We start from the raw sequence: 27,894 nt of genomic DNA on the forward strand, positions 1-27,894 counted from the left end.
ATTCTCCGCTTTAAACTGGAAGAGGCCATGCATCCGCTTTTCTGATACCTTGCCCAAAAAAGGCACCAGCTTCTTGTTTGTTCGCAGAGTGAAATTAGCTTCCATAGTCACCTGCAATTTTGAAACAACAATTCCTGCAATGCAATGTCAACAATGCTATAAATTACAATTGATTCTACTTCAAACAAACCCTAACACGCAGCTCGAAGAGTAATGAATTCTCCTCCATCATATAGGCAGGATAATGAGTGCCAAAGATAAGGCATTAATGCCATGATATCATACGCAAGATTTACTGCCATCCTTCACCCGCTCCGAGCGTGCCACCTGCCACAAAGAACTCCCTTCTTCAAAGAGCAGGCGCCATCTTGGCATATGTACTTGCCATATTTTTCTCTCGATTTCATGTTGAAGACTGCAAATTTCTAAAAGGTTGTAATTAATTATATTTCCACATGTGACCATCACCTTTCCACCATTTGGCCACACAACTATCCAATTCGCTTTCCGATGTTAGATAGCAAGTCTACCATTGCATTTGCTCCCCTCCTAATGCACGAGACACGAAACTCCACTGTCGTGTATTTGTGTGGTGTACCTGTTATACCTGTTCCTGCAACACAAAACACTCAATAAATCATTTCAAGCATGGTTAGTAGATTAAATGAATGAAACGTAAAACCATAGCTAATCGACTTATTGCCTCCTAGTAAATGCGAGTGTGGATTTTTCTCTCAGATCTTAGTATGCAAATTCCAGTGACTTGACTACACTTAGATGGAGGATTTGAATGATTAAGATGCATGATCTTAGCAAGAATAACATGATTAAGCTATATGAATGCATTGATTTAGCATGATTAAGCTAAGATTTAAGCTAAAATGAGCATGATAACATTGCTAAAACTGATAAACTATAAGCTAGATGCCTATAGTAACAATGCAAATGAGCTAAAATTGAGCATGAATTAGTAAAGTGGCTGAATTTGTGAATTGGCCATTTGTTCTCCAAAATAGGGTCTATTTATAGGATTTTCCAAGGCTAGGGGTGAGTTGGCATGAATCAATGGTTGAGATTGATTTGAAGATATCAATGGTTAAATTGGAGGAGGTTGGCAAAGGGGGTTAGATTAAAGGGAACACTTAGTGACAAGTGTGACAAAGGTTCTAGAAGATGTTGGATGAAAGGGGACATGGTGGTAGGTAGAATGGGTTAGGTTTAGGAATGGTTAGGTTTAGGAGTGGCAAAAGTTAGGAGAATTTGAATTTAGAAATTCAAATAATAGGAAAATGGCTAATTAATCTCAACAATTCATGAATGATTTGTTTTAATTAATTAGGAGATTGGAAGAAATGATTTTGGGTGAGGGAATTAATTAATTTGAATTAATTAATTAAAGGGGTGAAATGAAATGAACCTATTTAATAAATCCTTAGATTTATTAATAAGTAGATGAATGAGAGATTTAATCAAATTGCTTAGTGAATTTAATTAAATTGGGGAGGAGGGATTAATTGAGATAATTGCTTATTCAATTAATTATCTTCAGACCATTTTTAGGTGTATACATTTTGCCCCTCTTTGAAGCGAGGTGTGATGACGCGTTGACTCAAAGAATAATCTCATTTTGATGATGATATTGTTTTGATAGGATGCCCCAGCTCTTGATTGCTAAATCACAGTATGATGATGCCCCCTCGAGAGATCAATTGAGATAATTGATCTTTGGAGTTTTTGCGAGATTGATATCCCAATAGATTTGATTTGATTTCTGCAACTGTGGTTTGATGAAAGTGTGAGTTCTTTGATTAGCTTGATTGCCTAGATCGGTAAGATTGAAAAATCTTGATTGATTTGATTCAGTCTGGTTTCAGGAAGGATTCATCCTGTATAAGACATGGATGATCATAACGTCTGGTTTCAGGAAGGATTCATCCTGTATAAGACATTGATGATCACGTCTGGTTTTAGGAAGGATTCATTCTGTATAAGACATGAGTCAGAATCAATTTGTCTGGTGTTAGGAAGGATCCATCCTTTATAAGACATGGATGATCATAACGTCTAGTTTTAGGAAGGATTCATCCTGTATAAGACATTGATGATCATGTCTGGTTTCAGGAAGGATACATCCTATATAAGACATGAGTTGATTAGGTTTGATTGATTGATTTCATTTGGTAAGATTGATTAGATAAAGAACTGACAGTTTGTTGATATCAGTTGTAGAAATTTTTGGATATGCTGATGTTGATGCATTTGAGGGAGATAGCATAAGATTTTTGCTGAGTTGACAGTATCTGGAGAGATATGAATCATCATTCTGATTATGTATACACTTGTGATGATACTTTGATGATTCCTGTGATATATTTAGCCTTGGGTAAAAGGAGCTTGTAGGATCCCATGCAAGAATGAAATGCAAGCCAAAATGCAAATGAAATGCAATGGAATGCAAAGCTATGACCAGACCAGTCACTGGATTATTTTGCGTTTTTGTTATCATTGAGCTTTTGAAATGTGGGAAGTGAGTGCAAACATCGATGGTATAATTAAATCATGATGACGTGAGCACTATTTTCCTGGATTTTGATATAGCAAGTTAGCACAAGCATTGAGGTATAATCGAACCGAGATGACCTTAGTGTTGCTTGTGTAAAACATGCAGTATTAATCATTTCAATACGCAAATTGGAAATGTCTTCAATGATATTCTGATGATCATGTCCCAAGACAAATTTGCACATATTTGTGATTAATTTTCAGACAGCAGACAAGAAAAATATCATGTTTCTTCCTTGTTCCTCTAGTCAAAGACATCCTGGAGTCACTCAGAAATCATGATAGCGAAAAGCAATATAGAAAAGTTGAACAATCGTGTTACAATCAATCATTCAAAAAGATATTATCCACTGCAAAGTGTGTGATGTGCTTAGATTGACTTCGTGATAGCTTGATAGTTGATAGTTTGATCTTGTGTTCAACGTTGGATGTGTCTCAGTTTTCGCTTGATAAGAGTTGTCTAACTATTTGGTCTACTTCTTTGGTTAAGCTCAAAATTGATCAAAATTTTTGCCCCCAGCTAGGTGTAGGATTTTGCCCCAAGCCTAGAAACAAAGTCGTTATGATATATCCAATGGTCCAAACCATGGTAAGAAGCCACCCGGGATGTCTGCATATGTATAAAGGCTTCATGATGATCAACGCTAATGGAAAATGAATGCAAGCGGAAAAAATGCATGAACTAATAGATGGAAGAGCCAGCTGACAGATAGCGCCTGTTTGCCAGGTTTTCACCATCTGCTTTTATTGCACTTTTTCTGATATTTGATTTTATTTTTATTTTCTACTTTTTCACTTTTTTTTATTTCTCTGATTTTTCACTGTTTTTTGTTTTTTCTGATTTTTCGCTATTTTTTGATTTTTTTTATTTTTCACTGTTTTTTGATTTTTTTGATTTTTCATTGTTTTTTATTTTTTCTGATTTTTCAGACATAGAACTTTTTTAGGTGCATGCTATTGATAGGTTCTTCAAGCTGATCGTCGTCTTGTGTTGATAACTGATATGCTCCTGATCCAAATACTATTGTGACCACAAACGGACCTAACCAGTTTGGTTCCAATTTGCCTTTCTTTTCTCGATCTGCCTGGTTGCGTGAATTTTCCTTTAGCACTAGTTCTCCCACTTGAAAGATTCTTGGTTTAACCTTATGATTATAGCTCTGACACATTCTTTGCTGATATACCTTTAGATGATCAAAGGCATTGTGTTTGCATTCATGGATTAGTTCTAACTCTTGCAGTCTAGATACTCTTTGTTCTTCATCTGGGATGAGACCTTTTAGTGACACACGTAGAGAAGGTATCTCTACTTCGATTGGCAATATGGCTTCTGATCCATATACAAGAGAGAAAGGTGTGGCACTTGTTGGTGTGCGGATACTGGTGCGGTAGGCCCATATAGCAGGGTTTAGCTGGATATGCCAATCTTTCCCAGCATCGTTCACTATCTTTTTAAGAATTTTCAGGATAGTTTTGTTAGATGCTTCTGCCTGCCCATTTCCTTGTGGATAATATGGTGTGGAGAATCTGTGCTGGATTTTGAACTTCTCACATAGCTCTTGTACATCTTGATTCTTGAATGGTCGCCCATTATCAGTGATAATGGTCATTGGTATTCCATAGCGATAGATGATATAATTCAAGATAAATGCAGCAATTTGTTTTCCTGTGATGTTTATGAGAGGTACCGCTTCAATCCATTTTGTGAAATATTCAGTAGCTACAAGGATGAATTTGTGTCCATTAGATGAAGAAGGATTTATCTTTCCTACTAGATCAAGTCCCCATTGACAAAAAGGCCAAGATGTTGCTAAAGCATGTAGTTCTTGTGCTGGTGCATGAATCAAATTCCCATGGATTTGACATTGTTTGCACGTTCTTGCTATCTTGAAAGAATCTCGTTCCATACTCGACCAATAGTAGCCCAAGCGTATGAGTTTTTTCGAAAGGGTAAGACCACTTGAATGAGTGCCACAAATGCCATTATGGACTTCATGTAAGGCTTTCTTAGATTCTTCTTGTTCGAGACATCTTAAGAGAGTACCGTCTAGACCTCGTATATACAGGGTATCCGCGACGAGAGTATAATGAGAGGATTGGCGAATAAAGTTTCTCTTTTGGTTTTTCGATAAGTCAGGAGGTAGGATATTATCTTTCAAGTATGTGTAAGTTTGGCCATAGCGGGAGGAATCATGTCCAATAAGTTGACAGATGGTTTGGGAAACAGGACAATTATAGGCGGGATGAAACAACTCTTCAACCAGGAATTCATAACGCTCTTGATTTTCCTGTGTCAGCAATAGAGAAGCAAGTGTAGCCATGGCATCTGCTGCTTTGTTGTTGTTTCTTGGAATCTGTTCAAAAGTTATTTCTACAAAGTACTTCATGAAATCATCCACCATCTTTTTGTAAGGCATGAGTTTGTCGTCTTTTGTTTGATAGTCATCATTGATTTGATTAATGACAAGCTGAGAGTCTCCAAAGACTTGAAGTTGTTTAATATTCCATTCTACAACCATTTTGATGAATAGAATACTTGCTTATGATTTATGTTGTGTTCCATTATTGATGCTTTCTCTTGATCTATGATGTGCTCCATTACTGATGCTTGCTCCTAGATTGATATTCGGGTGATGTATTGTAAGATATGGATCAAACCCTGCAATGTCTGTATATGAACAGGTAAAATTGACTTGCCATCTTTTGAAGGATTCAAAATATTTCTGCCTTGCTGGTTCTGATAGAGAGATTGTTGGATGTAGATCATTTGTGCCAATGATAGTTGCCTTTGCTGGTGCTATTAGGATAGATGACTTCTCTTGATAAAATTCTGGTAAGGTGTCAAATCTCCCATCTTCTGGCACCTCGAGGAGGTTTTCACCGTTAGATGCATTCTTTATTTTTACTTTTTCTCGATCCAATGTTGCCAGTAAATGGTTTTCAGCATTAGACCTGGTATTATTTTCTTGATTTTCAATTTTGTGACTAGGAGATTTGACATCCATTTGACTTGAAGATACGTTAGCGGAATCCCTGGTGAAAGTTGTTGCGGGTTTGATTTCATCAAGATATAAGGATATGGCATAGTCATTAGGTAAGATATCAATAGCAGTATGTCCTTCATTTTCCCAATCCATGGGTTCAGGATAGCTTAACGGTAAAGGATCTTTAGGTTGAGATGTTTCAAAGATATTAGGGGTCATGATAGAGATGTCACAATTTTCAATAGGTATTTCGATTTCTAGAACGGTACTCTTGTCAGAATGACCTCGCATAAGAAAATCCTAATCATCCTCGGTTAAGTCCATGTCAGTCGAATGTGATTTTGATTCAAGTAGGCTAGTTCCTAACGTTTGTTCTGCATACGTGTGAACTACATCGACTACTATATCTGCTTCTTCATCCCTCTCAATTTGAAGTTGCTTTTGTTTGTTTTTCCATGATAGCAAATATTCTCCATTCCCTTGATCTTTCAGCTGCATTTGTTTTTCAATGTTTCACAAAATTGATGCAAATGATTGTTCCTTGGATTGTGTGCTTGAAGGTGCTACCTCTTTGTTATGTAGAACAATGACCTCTTGAGCTGATTTCTGATTATTACAACACTGCATTGGATTTGATTCTGCTGATATTGTGATTTCCTGTCCATTGAATGGAAATTTTAAGCATTGATGATAAGTTGATGTAGTAGCTTGTATATCCTGTATCCATGGTTTCCCCAAGAGTATATTGTATGGTAGGTCCAAGTCTAAAACTTGGCATGCTATATCTTTTTGCAAGGGTCCCACTGTGATGGGTAATATCACCATTCCTTTAGATGAATGCTCTTCTTCATTATGTGCTTTGATTTTGATCTTTTTCTTGGGATCAACTGCATCTTTTGAATATCCTAAGGCACACACAAGATTCATAGAGCAAATGTTCAAGCTAGCTCCCGCATCTATCAGGACACGTTTAACAAGCGTTTTATGAATGAGGACTTCAATTTGCATGGAAGCGTTATGGGGATGCTGCAATGAATTAATGCTTGGATATGAAGGAGATGAGCTTTGAATAGGATCCTCTGAAATAGGTTTGATGGCAATTATGGATATCCCTCAGGGAACTTTAGCTTCAGATGTATTGTTTGGCAAGGATGTTATGGAAGGTTCTTGCAAGCTTTCAGGAGGTGTAGGAATAGATGCCTTTGGAAAGTCAATTTGCTTATGGATGGATGGATCATTGTTAGACATGGGTGTACGATTTTGATCTTCTTTAGCCAAATCCTTTAGGGATCTCTTTAAGAGGTGCATAAAAGAGCCACTTTTCTTTTGAGATGTATTTGAATCCTTGTGAGGTTTTAACATAGTCGGATTCTGATTTTGAACTTGTTTCATTTCTCTGATATGTTGGTTTGTCATGTCTTCTTCTTGTGTTTTGCTTTGGTATGTCATGTCGATATGATCTTCAGCTATTTCAAATGTTTCAATGATCTTATGTCTCTATTTGATATTGTCTCTGATCTTATACAATCAATGCTATGTCAATGATCTTATGTCTCTGTTTGATGCTCAAACAGAGACAGACAATGCTCCATTACTGAAACATTAATCAATATCAAACAGAAACAGACAATGCTCCATTACAAATGCTTGCTCCTCGACTGATATTTGGGTGATGTATTGTAAGATATGGATCAAACCCTGCAATGTCTGTGTTTGATATTGTGCTAAGATTTGATTGTTTAAAGGTTGTTTTGGTAAGTGATCAATAGTCAATTTCAAGGCCATAGAGTGATATGACACTAAAAGAGAATTCAAGTGTTTAAAAGTTTGCAAGTTTTTCGATCTTTGGTTTAGGAGTGCAATGATGGTGATTGATAAGAACTAGTCCAGTAGGAACGATCTATCCTACGATGTGGGACAAAGTTATCCTGACCAAACGTTTTAGTTTTGTGATAAAGGATGATTGATCCTGATGAGAAACTATGCTTGAGTGATCAGTTTACCAAAGAGGGTGATAATGCACTTTGAGATGTTTAGATTTTGAACTTGTTGGGGGTGAGCACTTGAAAATTTTGAGGTGTATATTTTCTAAAGTCTGATTTTGACGGATGATAACTTGACCAAGCAAACCAGGCAGACAATCTAAGCACGAATTGACAGACAACAGGTGTTTATGTTTACTACAAATTGATCAGGCATAAATGATAAATCTGAAACAGGCATGTAAGACATAGTTTTGGACTGACGGTTACAAAGTTTCGTATGACATAAGATTCAGCTTAGGACGACAAGAGATACAAAACAAAACGACAGACTAGCGACTTCATGTGTAAAGCAGTGTTTCGTGTGACATAGAACCTTGATTCATACGACAAAAGATCAAGTAGTACGATAGAATATCTTGACTCGTACGATAGAGGATAAAGAAATATGATAGAGACTTTTGACTCGTACGACAGGTATTTGAACAGTGATAAAAATTGTTTGTTTGTTTGAGTTTTGATCACTGAATTTTGATGTTTTACTTTGGTTTTCCAGTTTTAAGTGTCTGATTTTTCAATTGTAGGGATGAATACACAACAAACACATGATGTGATACATGACTCTCAATCAAGCTAAACCCTAAGGAATTTGGCTAAGAATGAAAACCTTTGCTTGCTGACTTAGGTACACATCCAATAGCTAATCAGAATACGGCCGCTGAGTCTCACGCAATGGATTCTCAACGCTGTATTATCTGACTCCAAACGCTAATGGGGGCACGATATGGCAAGTGTCTTGGGAGAGTTACTATCTCTCTTTCACAAAGATTATCACCCTTTCGGAGGTGAATCGGGTAGCTTCTATTTTAACCAACACTAGTAAGGGATCCGTTCAGCGCGTCGGGGTATAAACTCAATTAAGAGGTCTCCCAACCTTGAAAACCAAGGTTTGATATACCTGAAGGTACAGAGGAGAGCTATTCCTGAGCACTGTCGTTGCTTTGATTTTCATCAAAAACACATTTATTTTATAGTGGGTTGGATTACTGGGCGTTAGCCGTTCCCACTTAGGTCATTCCCCTCTCACCGACCTTAATGGCTAAGAGTTAATAACTCCTCGGGAGGGCAGGCCTGCTAAAGAGATGCACTAATGAAAGCAAAAAAGATGAGTCTAGCTTTCTGATCACCTAAGAAAGGTGAGAGCATACTCGCCTATCATCAAAGACACACAAGACATGATAGTTCATTTCTTTAATCCCAAATTGAAATGTGCCTAAAAATCTTAAAGAATACACAAAGTTTTTGTTGAATCCTTAGGCAACCTGCAAAATAGATCCATTAGTAGTCATGATTGTGTTTTGAATTTGTCTTTGACAAGCGTTAGGCTGCAATCATCTCATAGACATAACAAGATTAGCATTAGTGATCCGAACTATGAAATTTTCAGAAAAATTATATGAAATTTTAGCCTAACTTCAGATAGGCATAACTTTCTGCTTGGGACTCGAAATAACAAGTCATTTACCTCATTGGAAAAGTCTCAAAGAGTTCTAGATGCAATTTTGAAAGGGCATCGCTTTCAGCTAGGCGCACTCTCAGGGGCTAAAAATGACCAGAAAGCCTTCAAAAACGTAGATTACCGACGTATAGACAATTTTGAAATTTCTAATTTGCAGTTTTTTTCAAAAAATCACAGAACCAGAGACTCGTACGATAAAAATTTGCAATTAGCATGACAAAGGATTAAACTTCTCATAGAGAGAAAAACAGACTCGTTCGAGACAGAATCAGCCTAGTAAGAGTAAATAATTTTCAAAGCAGAAACTCGTACGAAAAGGATTTAGTTATCGTACTATAGTGAAAATAAACTCGTACGACAGAGGATCAGCATAAAATAAACTCGTACGACACAAGAATTTGTAGTTTAAAATTTCGTATGAGTCAAGATTATACCTAGTACGAGTCAGGATGAGGTATCGTACAAGACTAAAAGGAAGTTCGTACAAGCCATAAAGGCAACTCGTACGACAGTCTGATTTTGATCCGATAGAGATGAAGTTTGAGGAAGCTTGGGAGGCTGAAAATGATGATTTCGGCCCCACGGTGGGCGCCAAAATGTCATGTATTTGTGTGGTGTACCTGTTATACCTGTTCCTGCAACACAAAACACTCAATAAATCATTGCAAGCATGGTTAGTAGATTAAATCAATGAAACGTAAAACCATAGCTAATCGACTTATTGCCTCCTAGTAAATGCGAGTGTGGATTTTGCTCTCATATCTTAATATGCAAATTCCAGTGACTTGACTACACTTAGATGGAGGATTTGAATGATTAAGATGCATGATCTTAGCAAGAATAGCATGATTAAGCTATATGAATGCATTGATTTAGCATGATTAAGCTAAGATTTAAGCTAAAATGAGCATGATAACATTGCTAAAACTGATAAACTATAAGCTAGATGCCTATAATAACAATGCAAATGAGCTAAAATTGAGCATGAATTAGTAAAGTGGCTGAATTCGTGAATTGGCCATTTGTTCTCCAAAATAGGGTTTATTTATAGGATTTTCCAAGGCTAGGGGTGAGTTGGCATGAATCAACGGTTGAGATTGATTTGAAGATATCAATGGTTAAATTGGAGGAGGTTGGCAAAGGGGGTTAGAATAAAGGGAACACTTAGTGACAAGTGTCACAAAGGTTCTAGAAGATGTTGGATGAAAGGGGACATGGTGGTAGGTAGAATGGGTTAGGTTTAGGAGTGGTAGAAGTTAGGAGAATTTGAATTTAGAAATTCAAATAATAGGAAAATGGCTAATTAATCTCAACAATTCATGAATGATTTGTTTTAATTAATTAGGAGATTAGAAGAAATTATTTTGGATGAGGAAATTAATTAATTTGAATTAATTAATTAAAGGGGTGAAATGAAATGAACCTATTTAATAAATCCTTAGATTTATTAATAAGTAGATGAATGAGAGATTTAATCAAATTGCTTAGTGAATTTAATTAAATTGGGGAGGAGGGATTAATTGAGATAATTGCTTATTCAATTAATTATCTTCAGACCATTTTTAGGTGTATACATCCACAAATGTGTTGAGCTTCTCTCGGATCGTAGCCACCCAATGGTTTATCTTCTAGCATGGCGTGTTGCCTTTAACTATTGCATAAATAACTATCTGAGAGTCTCCTTCTAGGTGCAACCATTGGACTTTCATATTTAAGGTTAGTTTTGTTACTAGAAAGGCTGCCTGGACATCTGCTTCATTATTAGTGCCATCCGACAATCGCTGAGCTCCTTTGAAAATGAGAAATCTATTATCATCCCTCGTCACCACCCCAACACCTGAGGTTCCCAGATTTCCTTTTGATGCACCATCGAAATTAATCTCTATCCACTATTTGCTTGGTGGTTCCCATTTAACCTTCTCTGTACTAGAGGGGGGATTTTAATTAAATGTGAATTTAATTAAAAAATGGCTAGAAGGGGGATTTTAATTAAATGTGGATTTAATTAAAAATGGCTAGAAAGAGGATTTTAATTAAATATGAAAATGGCTTAGAGAGAAAAAGGGAAATATTAATCGAATCTTAGATTTGATTAATGGGCAAAATAGAAGAAAAGGGGATAATGATTAAATCTCAATTTAATTAATTAGAAGAAATAGGGATAATTAAATGAATAAAATTCACTTAATTTGTTATGCAACTTTTAGGTGTCTACAATTAGATATTAGAAATTTCATTTCAACCTTTCACTCATGAACACGCAAATTCATTAAGGAAGAAAAACTATTCAAGTAAGCACCATCTATCTTTGATAGGAGGAAGATGCCCCTCAAGAGAGATAGACTGTAATCAATCATCTTCTAATGGACACTTCATTTAAATGATAGATAAAGATTGAAAGAGAACGACATAGTTATTCATAGGCTAGTTATGTATTCAAGCACATTTGATCAAATTGGTGACAATCCTTCAAGCTCACATTAATATATAGCCATCCAAATAAATTTTTGAATAACTTATTAAAATAGTGAATAGAACTATGAGCTAATTAATAAAACGATTGAATGACATAATCCTTTAAGTTCCATGATTTTTGTGCTAAGACTTTATCTTCATATTCAAAATCTAGGCATGGAACATTATATATTTGCAAATAAACATTAGGATCTACTTTTCCATGTTAAATCAAATCTAGGTGCTACACAACCAATGGGTAATGGATATATGACAACCTCAAATACAAATGGATCACAATTAGTAGGCATATCATCCAATTTATTTTTAGTTTGATTAAATTCCTTTAATAATGTATCAAATGCAAAGGTGAAAATAGTATTGGTATGAGGTGCATGGGAAATAATAGATGACGCATGAAGAGGGTGAGTGATAAGAGATACAAACATGATAGTGGAAGAGGAAACCACACTTCAAGATAAGATGATCATACAACAAGGAGAGTGTTAAAGATGTGGGGATATTGCTGGTAGGAACATGAGCATGGGTAGATATAAAAGGATTAGAGGCAAGTGAAACCTTGATGGAGGGAAAGTAGGTAGTGACACTAGAGTTAAAAATGGAAGAGGGAAGGGTCACATTAGGAGAGACAACATGAGTTGCAACAATGTATGATGAGGGGAAGAAGAATAAAAAATATATGAGGGGTGGTTGGGAGAGTGAGAGGATATATAACATTAGAAGCAACCATAAGAGTGGATATATTGTGAATACTATTTGTGGCATAGGGATAACCCACTAATGCACTATATAAAATAATAGGCAATTGTTGAGAATATTTGACATAAGTACATTGATAAGTAATTGTCTCATAGGAAAATATCTTGCTTAACAACACATGGTTTATAATCATAGCCTTGTTGTTCTTCATGATCCTTCATATGGTTTTCAATATAAGCATTATAAATAAAGACATAGTTATCATTATAGTGGCTAGCTATACTATAGTTTAGATGAGCATTCCTTCATAAAGAAAGATAAGTGTTTCAAGTTCTTGTGGTAGAAACAATCCTTAAATTGGCATGCCATAGATGAATACAAAAACAAACCAATATATATCACTTTTAGATCTATAAAGGAAAAATATAAGAAGATAAAACCCTAACACGAATGTTGGAGGAGAGGAATTCACCAAAACAAAAACAAAAATAATAAAACAACCCTTCTAATCTAAGTGAGGGTAAAAAAAATCATTTTTATATTAATCTAGAACAAATATATAAATAACATCAATATTCAAACACTACACCTAGATTTAATATCTAGGAATGATAAATAAACAAATGTTTCACACAATGAGAGCACTTGGTTGGAAAACTATGAATACGCCAAATGATGATCCACCAACAATGCAAAAACATTAATGATGCTTAATGCTTTGGAATCAACTATGATCTATTTTTCACTATGGATCACTTCTATGACATTACAAATTCTTCTCATATGTGTGAATTTCATCTAACTTGAAGGTTTGATTTGTGCTTGCAATTTGATTGTTTCTAATCTTGAAAACATTAGTTTTAGCTCATCTTGATGTTCTCAACCTATTTATGGATGCAAATTAGTTTTTATACTTTTTGGTTTATGTACAATAAAGACAATTTCTTCCTTTCTATCAAAACATCATAATGCTAATCCGATGCATTAGATGGTAGTACAATAATAATATTAAAACAACATGCTTTTGATCATGCATGCAACTCTAGGATGCGATAGTTATGTTGGAATCCAAGAACACTGAGAGGGGGGGTGAATCAATGTTCTACCATAATGATCAATTTTAACCTTATTAAAACACGCATACACCAACCGGTATACCGGTACATATAGATTGAAAGAAGTAAAGCAACCAATAAGACAATCACATAATGAATACCACAACACACAAAATTATACATGGAAAACGTCAAAGAGGAAAAACCACGATGGGATTTGTGACCCACAATATCAATCCACTGGCCATATGAAGAGATATTACAAAATATAGGGGCCTGCACTTGCAGGAAGGCTTACAGCCTAGAGCACACCGCTCAATAAAAAAAGGAGCCTCACTGACTACATACAAATCCAGACTAAAATCTGGAGAAATGATTGAACTGCAAAGATAGCATTGTCTATGCCTGAATACAGTTCCAGTTAAGCTTTGTCTGTTTCGGTCTGAAACCCTAAACCCTTTCCGGAATAACCCTTACATAAATATCCTCACATACATGATCTCTCTCATATATTTTGCATTACATAACATTATCATATTCTCCTATCCCTCCATTACCTCATCCATATTATATATCAAAATGATCTAACCAACTGACCTATATACCCTTTACAATTCATCATGCCTTATGTCGGCTTACAAAGATATTTACAATATGAATATACATGTTGGCTAGATAACATAAATACATGAATATCAAAAACAATTGCCAATGCCGGATCCAAAAGATGTTGGCCTCCAATATCGATAACCTGATTCTAAACCATGTCGGCCTACATTGTCGGTAACCAAAGAAATCTATCCAACCTGTCGATGTTGGTGCCAGTGAAGTGTCTGTCGGTACACAACTAACCCAAAATATGAAGCCGGAATAAATTGCCATGTTGCCATCAATGACAACATAGTGAAACCAACCAATTGAGTGTCAATTGCCAACAATCTCCCCCTTTGGCATTGATGGAAACACTCATGTGAAAAATGGTGTCATGGTTTCCAACTGTCGGTTTCATCCTGAACTTACTCCCCCTGAGCTGAATACAAAATACTCCATACCTACATAATTTTCACCTATACTCCCTCTAATGTATACAAATCCCTCTTTTTCTTTTTCACATCTATATCACTCCAAAAAGCCAAAAACCGGGACGAAGAATGAAAGACTGTACAATGAATATGTCCCAAAATACCTTACTGGAGCTAGATGTATTTGAAAATATCTAGATAGGCCTTCTCCAATAGCTCAAGATATGTATCCCAACCTGATTTGAAAGTGCCAGAAATAGATACAAGTCTATTTAGCATATGGGAAAATGACTCTTTCCCATTAAGCTTTGTCGGTGTGGGCTTACCAACTAGATCTATACACTCCTTCTTATGTACACTTAATGAATCCAACCGAGGACTCACCAAACCTCTAAGAATTCTGGTTCTCCTTATGATTTTATCTTTTTCTTTCTCAAGAGCAAAAACCTGGGCTTTCAAAACCAAAATCTAACCATCTATAGATGTAGTTAATGAATTCAATCCATTAAAAGAATTTGCTATGCATGCAATCTCCTCTTGAATATCCTTAATATTTTTATCTATCTCAGCTGTGAGCAAACCTATGTTGCAACATACTCTATAGATATTAGTACACTGCCTCAATGCATTATCTGTCAATTTCAACTTTTCATTAATCTTCTTCCTCTTAGACTCAATCACTCGATCAAATGTAGCTCTCTTTGCTTGTGTGAACCTCTCTAGTGCTTGCCGATTTGGTATCTGCTGCAAGGACTAAAAATCCTTTGAAATGTGTTCAGTGATTATCTTAAGCTTGTCGAATGGGCTCGCTTCTCTGTCAAACTTGTACTCTAGGACTAATCTATGCAAAATAGTGATAGACTGGTCAATAACACCTTTATCCATAGATCCCTCCTTTAACATTTTCTGTGCAACCATCATCATGAGTTTAGTAGAACTCATCTCGGTTATGCTTTTCTTTTCAACCTGCGAGGTGTCAATTGACAACAATGATGGACTCGCTATCGGTGAAAGACCCTAAAGACCTCTTCCAATCGCTGGTGAAATTGCTAAAGATGATATCGATCGCACTGAATCTCTCTAAATGCAAAGTGATCAGAAATGAAGTGAATTCAACCTTTTATCCTCCAAGAAAAACCCTAATCCTTCATCGACATCAATGACTTCCAGTGAAAGATACCGGATCTCGATAAGACATCTCCATGCCAGATAAGCATATCCAATGTTTGGAACATCTTCCAGAACCTCTTCTCGGGGCATATGCAACATCTTCATGAATTTTGCCTACCCCTAAGGCATCTGTCTTAGTTATCGGTTGAGCTTCCTATCGGTGTAGGAGCAACCTCCTTTGTCGGTTGAGTAATCGGAGCATTTCCATCTGCTAATTGTTCTTCAGTCTTTCTGACCCATCTCTAGGTATGATCTTGTCAGATTTCATTTGCCTTTTCTTTCCCTTTCTCATTTGATCCTCCATTACCAACCGATAGATTTTTGCTTCTACAAAATTTATCAATATGTCCAACCTCATTACATGCATAACATATAACATTGTTAACCGATATAATTGCTTGACCTGCACTGATTAGTCATATATCAAAATTTTTGACATGCAAAACATTTAACATTCATTCTGCAATCTTTTGTCTTATGTCCATACTTATTACATTTAGAACATTGACCGGGAGCAAAATTAGGGTTCTGATTTACTCTATTTCTACATTGCCTAGCCATGTGACCAAATTTATTACAAACAAAGCATCTACCATTAAATTTATAAGCATTGAAATGCCTTACCGATGCCTTATGGTTTTGATCTTTATTTGCAGTACCGGAACTCTGTCCTTGTTCAAATCCAAGTCCATTGGAATCTCCATTCTGCCTTTGTCTCTTCAATAACTCATCTAGCTGTGCTGAACTAATCTTGATTTTTTCTTTATACTCACTTGCAATAGTCAAATCATATCTCAGAATTATGATTTGTCTCTCAAGCCTTGCTCATTACTTTGAGATTGTACTAAATCAGTTCTCAACATATCATTCTCATGAACCAACCTACCACATTCTTAAAATTTGTTCTTTAGAGATATATCAAGACTTTCTTCCTTTTTCTTCCGGTCTTCAATCTCCTTAGACATTCTCATAGTTATAGCTTGCATTTCATTTCTCATGACCATGTTTTCTTGACTTAGCTTCTGATACTCTTCTTTAAGTGCATCTTTCTCTTCATCATCTCGATTTTGCAAAAGTTCCTTCCTCCTAGCTTGAACATATGACAACCTCTCTTGTAGGACAAGAATGAATTCCTGAGCAGAATTCAATTCATTTTGTATCTTTAAGTTCTTCATCCTTTTAGCATCATAATCTTCAAGTGCCACCTCAAGTTGCTTTTCCAAACTCATATCCATGGATTCCGGATTCAAGATCTTCCTCAAGTTGTTAAACTTCTTCCGAGGCAAAAGGCTCTGATACCAATTGTTGGAATCCAAGAACATTGAGAGGGGGGGGGGGGTTGAATCAATGTTCTACCAAAATGATCAATTTTAACCTTATTAAAACATGCATACACCAACCGGTATACTGGTACATATAGAATTGAAAGAAGTAAAGCAACCAATAAGCCAATCACATAAATGAATACCATAACACACAAAATTATATGTGGAAAACCTCAAAGAGGAAAAACCACTGTGGGATTTGTGACCTACAATATCAATCCACTGGCCATATGAAGAGATATTATAAAATATAGGGGCCTGCACTTGCAGGAAGCAATATCAATCCACTGGCCATATGCAGAGATATTATAAAATATAGGGTCCTACATTTGCAGGAAGGCTTACAGCCTAGAGCACACTGCTCAATCACAAAAGGAGCCTCACTGACTACATACAAATCCAGACTACAATCCAGAGAAATGATTGAACTACAAAGATAACATCTTCTATGCCTGAATACGGTTTCGGTTAAGCTCTGTCTGTTCTGGTCTGAAACCCTAAACCCTTACATAAATATCCTCACATACATGATCTCTCATATATTTCGCATTACATAACATTATCATATTCTCCTATCCCTCCATTACCTCATCCATATCATTTATCAATATGATCTAACCAACTGACCTATATACCCTTTACAATTCATCATGCCTTATGTCAACTTACAAAGATATTTACAATATGAATATACATCTCGGCTAGACAACATAAATACATGAATATCAAAAACAATTGTCGATGCCAGATCCAAAAGATGTCGGCCTCCAATACCGATAACCTGATTCTAAACCATGTCGGCCTGCATTGCCGGTAACCAAAGAAATCTATCCAACCTGCCGGTGTCGGTGAAGTGTCTGCTGGTACACAACTAACCCAAAATATGAGGCCGGAATAAATTGCCATGTTGCCATCAATGACAACATAGTGAAACCAACCAATTGTCTGTCAATTGCCAACAAGTTAAGTTTAGCTAAATGAATGATCTAAAATGAATTAAGACTACTCTTTTAAATACAAAAACAAGGGTCACAAACAAACACTTTTCAACATTAAATAAACACACAATAATCCAATGATAGCTAAAGTCAACCCCACATTAAATGCAAATATGATAACAAAAGTGTCATTTTTGTAAGTGAAGAAGTGAGAGCATTTTAGATTATGAAAATTTGACTTAAGATAAAAACATGACTAAAGGCTAGAACCAAGCCCTAAAAAACATTGTTAATTGTAATATATAAAGATAGGGTTGTGCGCCCACTCTTAACTTAAAAACAGACCATTTGTATTATAGGCCCAAAGAAAAAGGGGATGGAAATGGATGGGTAAGCAATTTTCACATTAAAATTAATAAATGAATGAATGACAGAATTTTAATGACATCCACAGACCAAGCAGTTTCAAGCAGTTTAAGGAACCAAGAGATACCAAATTAATACATTTTCAAATTTCTTTTGATGTGAGCTCTTCTACTACGAAACTTTTGACCGGGAAGCTTGTTGTTTTGTGAAGCTTTGCCTCCTCAAATAGTTCGTTCAGATTACCCACTTTCAAATTATTTTCAAACCAATTAAAAATATCTTCATAAACTAAGAAACACCACATGATCTCAACCACTCCTTTACTACAAAAATACAAGTTCTTTCCTCACTCCTTTTTAAAAAAAATAAAAAATTGTCCATCTATTTATTTCACATCTTACATGGTAGAAAACAGACCCTCAAATGCACTATCAAGATTTTAGCCCAATGCTTTGACATGAATACATAGAAATACTTCAGCTCTGCTAACCAGGGAACTATCCATTTGATTAAACACAAGGACTATCAGCTTGTTTCTTAATTTATCCATTAAAAACCAATGGGCGCCCTGAACGTTAGTAGATGCTGCTATGGCATGAAACGCCTGCTCCAGCGTCATGAAGTGAAGCATGTAGTACCGTCTTTAAGCGAGCCTGGTAAGGATTTATTTTCTTTCATCTTCTTTTATGCCCATCTTTTTCCATCTAAAATGTGTTGTGTGTTCAGGCGCCACTCTGCAATCACTTCATCAAACCCACTTCAAGCACAATGTAATTTGCTTGTCCTTCGGCTTTGCAGAAAGCGACTTCATACTATATTTTCACAATATTTTAATAACTTGCTCTGAAATAAGATGAAGTAGACTGTAAAGTATTTTTTACAGACTAAACACCAGTATGCTATGTGTATCTTTTATTTCCAGATATACACCTGAATTAGAGCTAACATACTTACCAGCAAGGTTACTGTTCCAAGAGGCTGTGTAACGGTAGCGGTGAATATTGGTAAGAGTGCGACACAGGTTCAATTATAAGGGGGGTTCATAAGTGTAGTAGACATCTAGCGAGTCTAGGGTGCGATAGTTATTGGGTACATTCCAGAATGACCCTTGTCAACGGGTCTATCTGTGTTGTGATGGTTATGGGGTAAAATCCATTGTGACATATGTCTCCGGTGTAATGATTATGGGGTAATTTGAGCCTGATCCATGTTTACAAACTATAAAAATGTAAGTTTAAGGTTGCTTCCTTCGATGTTAGAGACAGTAATGCTCATTTGGACAGGGAAAACCCGCTTGCTGGGAACTCATAGCTGACAGAATTGAGCTTTACCGTTTACAGACTGGAAATGTTATATCTAGCAGTTATTCCCTTTCTCTCATCTGTGATTGAAACTTGCTCAGTTGGACGGAACTGCTTTTGTCCTGGGAACAGTGTCAAGGTTAACATACGCCGGGTGTGGCGATCTATTATTGGGTTAGCATGCACCGGGAGTGGTAATGTATGGTGATCAGAAAGTCCACCTGTTGGTAGGGACTTAAACTTGGACATACTTAAAAACAGGTGCAAACGTTTGAGCCCCGAGTTAACCAGCTGAATTCAGAAATCCATAATCTCATCTATAATATTCATCAAGGTAAGCAAAAATGCACTACTGTATGAGTACAAAGGGAAAGCAACATACAATTATAGTGGCGACATTTACTTGCAATGACCGTCAAATTTCCAACAATTTGTCTGGCAAAAACCAGATAATAGGTGTCTATTTTTCCAGAGAGCCACCCAACAGCAAACAGCTAGAAAATTGAATAACCTACATTAATGGTATTTTGTAACCACTTGAAAACTTCACTTGTTGCCACCTTCATTTGGGTATTTGATTAACTTTTGATTTTGATCTGCTGAGGCCCAGGGCTCAAGTGCTAACTTGTACTCACTGGGGCTCCTGATTCTGAAAAGAAATTATCCGGTAGGGGGTACTGACCAGTTGCTAGAAGCCAGGTGATCCCAGTGATCCAAGGACTAAACGTAAGTGAAGGAGGAATCAGGTACATTCCACATCCCTCTAGTTAGCACAAACTATGCGATAACGAAACATAAAATGCTCCTTATTCTCCAGTTGCTTCCACCCCGCATCCAGGCACGATATAGCCCTCGGCCAGTCGCGGATCTTTCTCCACTCACCTCACTAGAAAGAAAAGTATGTCAGTCCCAGAAGCTTAATAATAATAAATGGATGGGGACGAAACATGAATGAATGGTACCATCGGGGTTCGAACCAGTTGTTTTTATAAGGAAACTAGCAAAGCACTTAGTTGATTGCTCACAGGTCCATATTGTTGCAGCCTTTTATACATTACACTGAGTTACTCTGTTTAATTAACTCCTTCACCAGGCCAACGCAAACTTATCAAAGAGTCTTCTTGAATTTCAATTTCTTATATTCCAAAATACAAATTCATCTATCCTGTTTTGCTACAATTGCTTTTTCCTCTGTATTTGTGTCTCTTTCTCCTGAAATATAGTAAGTTTTTCTGCATTAGCTTCTTCCACAGTTGTGATGCCACTCCTCTCCTTATGTGTAGCATTCTTGCTATGTCCACATACTGCTCTACTATCATTTTTAATAGTGACTCTACCATCTGTTTTCATAGCTAGCTTATTTATCTCTTCCTTCATCTCCTGGTGATTAGAATTCAATCTTATTTAGAATTGCTTGAGATATCTTGACAACAATTTTCTAAAAGTCATTTGAGCCTCAGCAGTGGTTGAGGATATTGCTGAGCAACATCTCTTATGCCCTGGATCATCATACACATTTTCCAGTTTCAACTCCTCCCCATATTCACAGAGCTACTCAAGTCCTTCCTCTGTGCCTTTCAATCATGCAGTATGTTGCTCTGCCGAGAAATGACCACACCACGTTCTTCCTCCAAAATTTTAGATGCTTCTCAGGCAGCTCGACTACTGCTTTATCTGCCATTCACTTACCACATTTAACTTTGAGCCATACACACCATGGTAATCTGACAAGGTGTATTTAGAAACCTGCACGGATATACACTGTTGCAACATTTTCTGTCTCTCAATTTGGACAAAGCTAAACTAAAGATGAGAAAGAGCTATCTATAGTTTTGATTCTTCCCTCAAATGGAAGCTACAGGAAGAGATCAAACAATTAGGAGTACTGAATTCATGTTACTAGACTAAATTGTGATAAACATCATCCCCTGACATCTTAATGTAACTTTAATTTAACAAAACAATAATGACCACTCCAAATATATTTTGTTTTTTCCAATATTTCTCAAAGTCTATGAGTTATATGAGAAAAATGGCTATGTTGCCAGTTCAAATTTGAATTTGGCTGTTTACTGTATTCCCCCCGACCCCCACCCCAGGATTGGTATGACTGCGTTTGGCCATACAATATATTCAGGTTTTTATATATATTTATATACATAAGCATTTCCTGTAAGAATCTCTGTCATTGAATACTGATAATGAAAACCTGATCTGTAGAGAACAACATAAAAATTTGGGAGAAATGTACATACTGATTGAGTTTTGTAAAGCTTGAATTTCTGCAGGGCAAACTCTTGTCCTCCAAAATTTACCACAGCCATCTACACAACATTCCCTCCAGTGATATTAATTACCTCTGTCAACTCCACTAAACACACATGTAAAGTGCTTTGAATTCTTAGCTTGCGGCCAAGTAAAAATCTTTTGCTGCCAAAATGTCAGAAACATATGGCTCCTTCAAATAAATCTATTTTGCTTCAGGAAGAGGAGTTTTGTTTAAATTTTAAATAGATGGCTGTGGTTTAAAAAATCACTTTTCTTTAAGTCATTCTTTTATGATGCTGGGTTTGCCCTGGGTATGCACGGGACATACCTGGGCCTGTGACATGTTCTGAGCATACCCAGGCCAGACCTGGCCCAGAATCTGAACATATGGTTGTAACTGGTAATGTGGGATAAAGATATCATGCTACTAAGAGGGAGAAGATGTCCTCAAATCTAGTCTCACAGCTATGTCATTTTGCAGTAAATTTGTCACTAACTGTCATTATTATCTCTGTTGCTCACCATGCATAGTTCTGCCCCTTATTAAAGCCAGCATTACATTTGGATGGTTGTCAGCCACTTTCTTTGCAAATTCAGACAAGGCAGATGATAATATTTCAAAATGATTCCCTGTGTTCTTAATCTAAGTTACCGGGTTTGCCCTCCTTGCCCCCTGGTCCTGGTCCAGTCCGCTTGTGGTCTGGACAGGGACCGTGCTCCACAGGCATGGTTTGTGCCAGGGCGGACGTGGGCGGATCCAGGTTGAACCCGGGCGGCTGGCGGCCAAAAAATGCCATTTTATTTGCAAAATTTAATTTTTTTTTTAATTCCACCACTTAAAAAATGAAAATAAAAACCTAAAAGTGAGTTTTAAAACATAAACTTGGCTCATTTCTCCTCATTTGTGTTGCAAACAAAAGTTTTTTGCTAGCAGGTTGATGAAAGGGTGAACAAAGTTTGGCTTCCAAAATCAAATAGGAGGAGTTGAAGACCGATTTTTGAAGCTTCAACAAGTGTCGCAGCATCATTTCCACACATTTGCAAGCTCACATTGGCTGAAAGAGGTAGGTTTTTAAACATTTTTTTGAACTATTTTTGTTTCACAAATTGTCAAACATGAAACATTAATTGTTTTTCATTATTTTGTGTTTTTTTTGAATTTGTTCATATTATTTCTTGCCATAGGAACTAGAATGGCATCTATCTCTTCCTCCATTGGCACAAATGAACAATCAATCTCAAAACAAAGAAATGATCCAAATTCTCCCCTATGGAAGTATGTTGACATCATAAGACTGCTTCCAGGAGGTGGGGGATTTCGTTGGAGATGCCAAGGATGTGGTGTTGAACATAATAGTTCATATTTTCGGGTGGCAGGCCATTTGTGTGGAATACCAGGAAGAGGCATCAAAAAATGCCCTGGAAAAGAGGGTAAACCTATACCAAATGAGACGGTGATGAAATATTTTAGGGAGCATGAGGCAGCATAAGAGAGGGAAGGCCACAGATTGAATCAAACGACATTGTTGTGACCTAATCACACATCACCCCATCCCAGATGGAGATCCCCTACTTTTTAGGCCTTCTCTATCTTTTGATTTCGGTTTTTGGGGTCTTTTAGTGGTGGTCTCTCTAGTCTCTTTGCTTTGCAAGTGTTTGGGGGTTAAAATTGATCAAGTTTTCTTTTCATTTGAATGAATTTGTCAGTTTTAGGGTTTCTACCTATTGTGACCATTTCACACATCGCCCCATTTGAAATGGGGACCCCCTCTTTTTGCTCGTTTTTGCTCGCCTTTCGCTTTGCTTTTTAGGGTTTTGGTAGTTTGTCAGTTGTCTGGATTTAGGGTCAAGCCTTAGGGTTTCCGTTACTGTCTTTTCAGGCCAGAGTCCAGTCAGTCTTGAGAGCTTTTTAAGCTTCCTTTTGTAGGATGCAATTTTGAATGGAATGAATTCGCCAGAATGGTCTATTTTCAATTGGAATTTTGAGTGCAGAGTCTTAATTTGTCTAAGTGTTGATGATGAAAATGTGAATTTTATTCAATTGAGTAATTTTGACCTAAATTTTGAGTTTTTTGATATTTGATCCTGGGCATGGGGAATGATTTGTTTTTGCCTTGTGAAGTGATTAAACTTGTGAAATCATGATATTTTGGCCTGTAGGAGCAAAATCGCTCCTGTCCCTCAGTGAAGGACCGGAGCTCGTTTTCAAAAATCTTACTATCTCTGTAGGATCAAGATGATTTTTCGAATGGAAGTAGTAAAGAAAGGTGTGATCTTTCCGTTGAATATAAATTGAAGAATTTCACGAACACAGAAATGCCTCAGGAAGCAAAATCGCTCCTGTCCCTCAGTGAAGGATTGGAGCTTAAAATCAGACATTGCTGTGTCCTTGCAGGATTTTAACAACTTGATGATTTAAAGAGGTCCAAGGAGATGCATTTTACCAGTTGAATATAATTTGAAGGCACAAACATGAAGAAAAGTGGACCAAATATGCAAAATCGCTCCTGTCCCTCAGTCAGGGACCAGGGCGAAATCCATTGTAGCTCGTGTCCCTCTCCCAGGGACCAGAGCGAAATTCTTCATAAGGCATGTCTTAGGCAAAGATCAAGCAAGTTTTATGTTTGAAGGCAAGAAAGGAAATGAATTGAACCCGTTGAAGACAAATTGAAGATTACGAAACATCAACAAGGGACCCAGATGCCCAAGTTCGCTCCTGTCCCTTAGTCAGGGACCAGAGCGATCTTTGCCTTAGACGAATTTCTCGCCAAGTAAGAGTAAATTCCAAGGCATGGATGAGTGAAACGGAGCACTACAAGACCATTGAAGATAATTTTTGAAGTTAGCAAAGTGAGATGAAGCCTACAAGAGCAAGATCGTCCTGTCCCTCAGTTAGGGACCAGGGTGATATCTTAGTTATCTTGCTTTCATCCCAAGTTCAAGACACTCCAGGACGAAGTACAAGGTGGTGAGGACGTTTTAAGGCATCTCAATGAAGAACGAAGTATCAAAGGTCGCCAACATTGAAAGATTTGCACCAAATACCCTAGTTCGCTCCTGTCCCTCAGGCAGGGACCAGAGCGAAATTTTCATGAGGGCTTAGATTTTGAAGGATTAACAAGTATCAGGTGTCCAAGGGAATCAAAAGGACTTCATTCTACACGATGAAAGTAATTGCAAGTTGATGGACGCAAAGCATGAGCTCAAAACCTTAAAGTTCGCTCCTGTCCCTCAGTCAGGGACCAGAGCGATATTTATCATATTGGCCAAATCTCTCAAAAATCACGTTAAGTCAAGGTTGTGCGAGGTGGTAAAAGGTCTAAGGTGTCTTAAGAGGATGATATACAAAGGTTTCAAACGTCGAAAGATTATCAATTGAGCCAAGGAAACTATATCGCTCCTGTCCTTCAGGCAAGGACCAGGGCGATTCTCACAAGATCCTTCATTTTCCTTCAAAGGCATGTCAAAACAAGGTCGCACAAGATCAAGATCGTCGTTTGGAAGGCAATGAACGAGAAGTTAAAGGTTAAGTACGAAGAATGTTGGCTAGAGCACTAAGATCGCTCTTGTCCCTCATCAAGGGACCAGGGCGATAATCTTCCAAATAACGAATATGCCTTGTAGAAGCCAAGTGAAATGAGAGTAGAATGAAAGAATAACATTGTTTATCCCTCACAATGAAGATTGAAGTTTGAAGTTACAAAGGTCAAGGAGAAAACACCAGGATCGCTCTTGTCCCTCACCAAGGGACCAGGGCGATATTTGCTAAAATACTTGTTATCCTTCGAAGATCATGTCAAAGCAAAGTTACAAAGGGTTTAAAATGTCGTTTGGAAGGCAATGAACGAGGAGTTAAAATCAAGAACGAAGAATTTCAAGTAAGAACATAGGGATCGCTCCTGTCCCTCAGTCAGGGACCAGAGCGATATCACCTCAAGAGGCACTCATTTGCAAAGTCGAGTCACCCAAGTTCGAAATTCATAGCAAAAACGCCAGTTTCAATGTAAGGATGGAGACTTTGAACGTCAAAAAGGAAGAATCAAGACCAAGTTGATAGATCGCTCCTGTCCCTCAGTCAGGGACCAGGGCGATGAAGTTTGTATTTTTCATCTTCAAATTTTGGCGCCAAAGCAAACATTTTTTTTGAATTTATTTTAAATGCTAAATTCGATAAATTTAAAAATTCAATTAAATTAGCATTTAAAATTTGCGCAAGATATTAATTAATTATTTGTGCCTTGTAAAAAAAAAAATCGAATTTGTTAATTTAAAAAACAAAGGTATTTATAATTAATTATTAATTATTAATTTAATCAAATGAAGCGCTTGGGTTTATTTTATGAAAGGTCGGCCTTTATTATTTATTTAAAAATCGTTTTAATTACCTTATTTTTACAAAGTCGGCCTAAGGTAATTGTGAGAGGAGAGCGCTTATAAAAGGGAGGTGAAAGATTTCATTTTCACATTATCATTTTATCATTTCATATGCGATTTGAGGAAGACAAAGGAGGTGCGAGTGGTGTTCAAGGTGCGAATTTCATCAAAGGAAGGCGTAAACATCATCTAAGGAGTGCGAACTTGAAGTTTGAATTAAGGCGAAGGACATTGAAGATCACGTCAAAGACATCCCCAAGGGTGGCGAATTGATAAAGAGGACGTTCATTTGAAGGAGATCACGTTGAGGCCATCTAATTTCGATTTTTGCCTAGGCGATTTTCTTCATTTTGCATTTTAGTGTTAGCCCTCAAGAAAGGTATGGCGATATTGATTTATTGTTTTGATTTTGAACGTTGATCGTCATAGCTTAAATTTTGAATTTTGAAATTTTCAATTCCAGTTGCTCAATCGTTTTTAGGAAATGATAACTCAAAGACTTATCATGAAGTTTCCTAAAATTAATCTTTAATCTAATCTATGTTATGCATTGCAATATCTAGTTACTTATTATGAAATGTTGTGTAGGTATGGCGACCCCGAAGGCGGGAGCATCCACCAGTCGTCCTGCTCTCATGAAGGAAGATCAAAAGACCGAAGAGGTGGAGACCAAGATCATGTCTAAATGGAGCAACATTGGAGATACCAACTTGGGCAACTTCAGTACAAAGAAATTTCGAGAGGCCCCTTACATTGGCAAGCCATCACCTGTCGCCCGGAGGATAATTGAAAGTGGCATCATTAAGGCGGCCGGCTTCCCTCTAGCAGTACAGTGTCATGAGTTGATGATCGAGTGTGCTCGTCATTATGATCCTCAATCCAGAACGATCGTGTCCAAGGAAGGAAACACTTTGGCGTATCTTTCAGAGGAAGCTTTAAGTGAGGCTTTCCATCTTCCAGAGCACAGAGATATGATCTACAAGAGCATAGAAGGAGCCAGGTCCATGTACGAAGATGATCCAGATGCTTGCCTAAGCATCATTAACAAGAACTGGTTACTCAAGAGTCGTCCCCGCCTGAGTAAGGTACCGAACACACCACACAGGATTGATTTCCAGGAGGAGTACAGAGATTTGATTACAATGCTCAACCGAGTCACAGGTGCACCTCAAGCTTTTTATTTTGAAAAATGGATGTTCTACTTCATCCAGGTGATAGTTCAGGGAAAAGGAACAATTCATTGGGCTAGAATGATTAGCCATTGCTTGGACGTACAGTTGAGGAGACTCAAAGCTACCAAGTCCTTCCACATGAGTTCATACGTCATCTATGCCTTGATCAGGAGCTTCGAGTACGCAAGACTACCTCACAGAGGAGTGATTGGAAGAGGACCCGGCGAGGTCAGAGTTTGTGATTCCTATGTTCACTTGCATCATCCGCCAGGAAGCAACTACAAGTTAGTTAATGATACCTTCACTATGAACATCACAAGGACGTTGCAAGGCGGGATTCACAACAGATTGTCTCAGGATGCACAGGAACTAGTAAAGAGGTACGGTGCTTGGTTTATCCAATTTCCGAAGTTTACTTATATCAGAGTTCATGGATGTCCTTCACCTCCATACATGTTGCCAAGATATCCGACAGACAGAATTGTGTTACTTGAGGTAACAAGACAGTTGGCAGCTTAGGCGAAGGCATTCAGACACAGACATGGAAATGGAGTCCCGGTACCTATCATATTGGGCAATTCAGTTGAGGTATGTCCTAATGCTTTAGCCATGGATGACGGAGAGAAGGAGTTAGCTTTGTATTCTTTTTCATTCCTTGCCTCGAGGGAGAACTTTGATCCAC

General features: G+C 37.2%; 1 protein-coding gene across 2 annotated transcripts in view; it reads left to right on the forward strand.

The window, feature by feature from the left end:
- The first annotated feature begins 18,496 nt into the window (after positions 1-18,496).
- Positions 18,497-27,894, forward strand: part of LOC131033073 (nuclear intron maturase 4, mitochondrial) — a 39,665-nt gene continuing 30,267 nt past the window's right edge. Inside the window, exons 1-2 of one of the 2 annotated variants that reach the window (XM_057964213.2) lie at positions 18,646-18,753; positions 18,824-18,867. Coding sequence is in view for 1 of the 2 variants with exons in the window: in XM_057964212.2 (XP_057820195.1) it covers positions 18,657-18,753 (97 nt within the window). In the remaining variant the exon portion in view is untranslated. Of the gene's footprint in view, positions 18,754-18,823; positions 18,868-27,894 lie in introns of both variants that reach the window. The other variant, XM_057964212.2, reaches the window with a different exon arrangement.

This window comes from Cryptomeria japonica, chromosome 7, assembly GCF_030272615.1.
Source record: "Cryptomeria japonica chromosome 7, Sugi_1.0, whole genome shotgun sequence".
Lineage (NCBI taxonomy): Eukaryota > Viridiplantae > Streptophyta > Pinopsida > Cupressales > Cupressaceae > Cryptomeria > Cryptomeria japonica.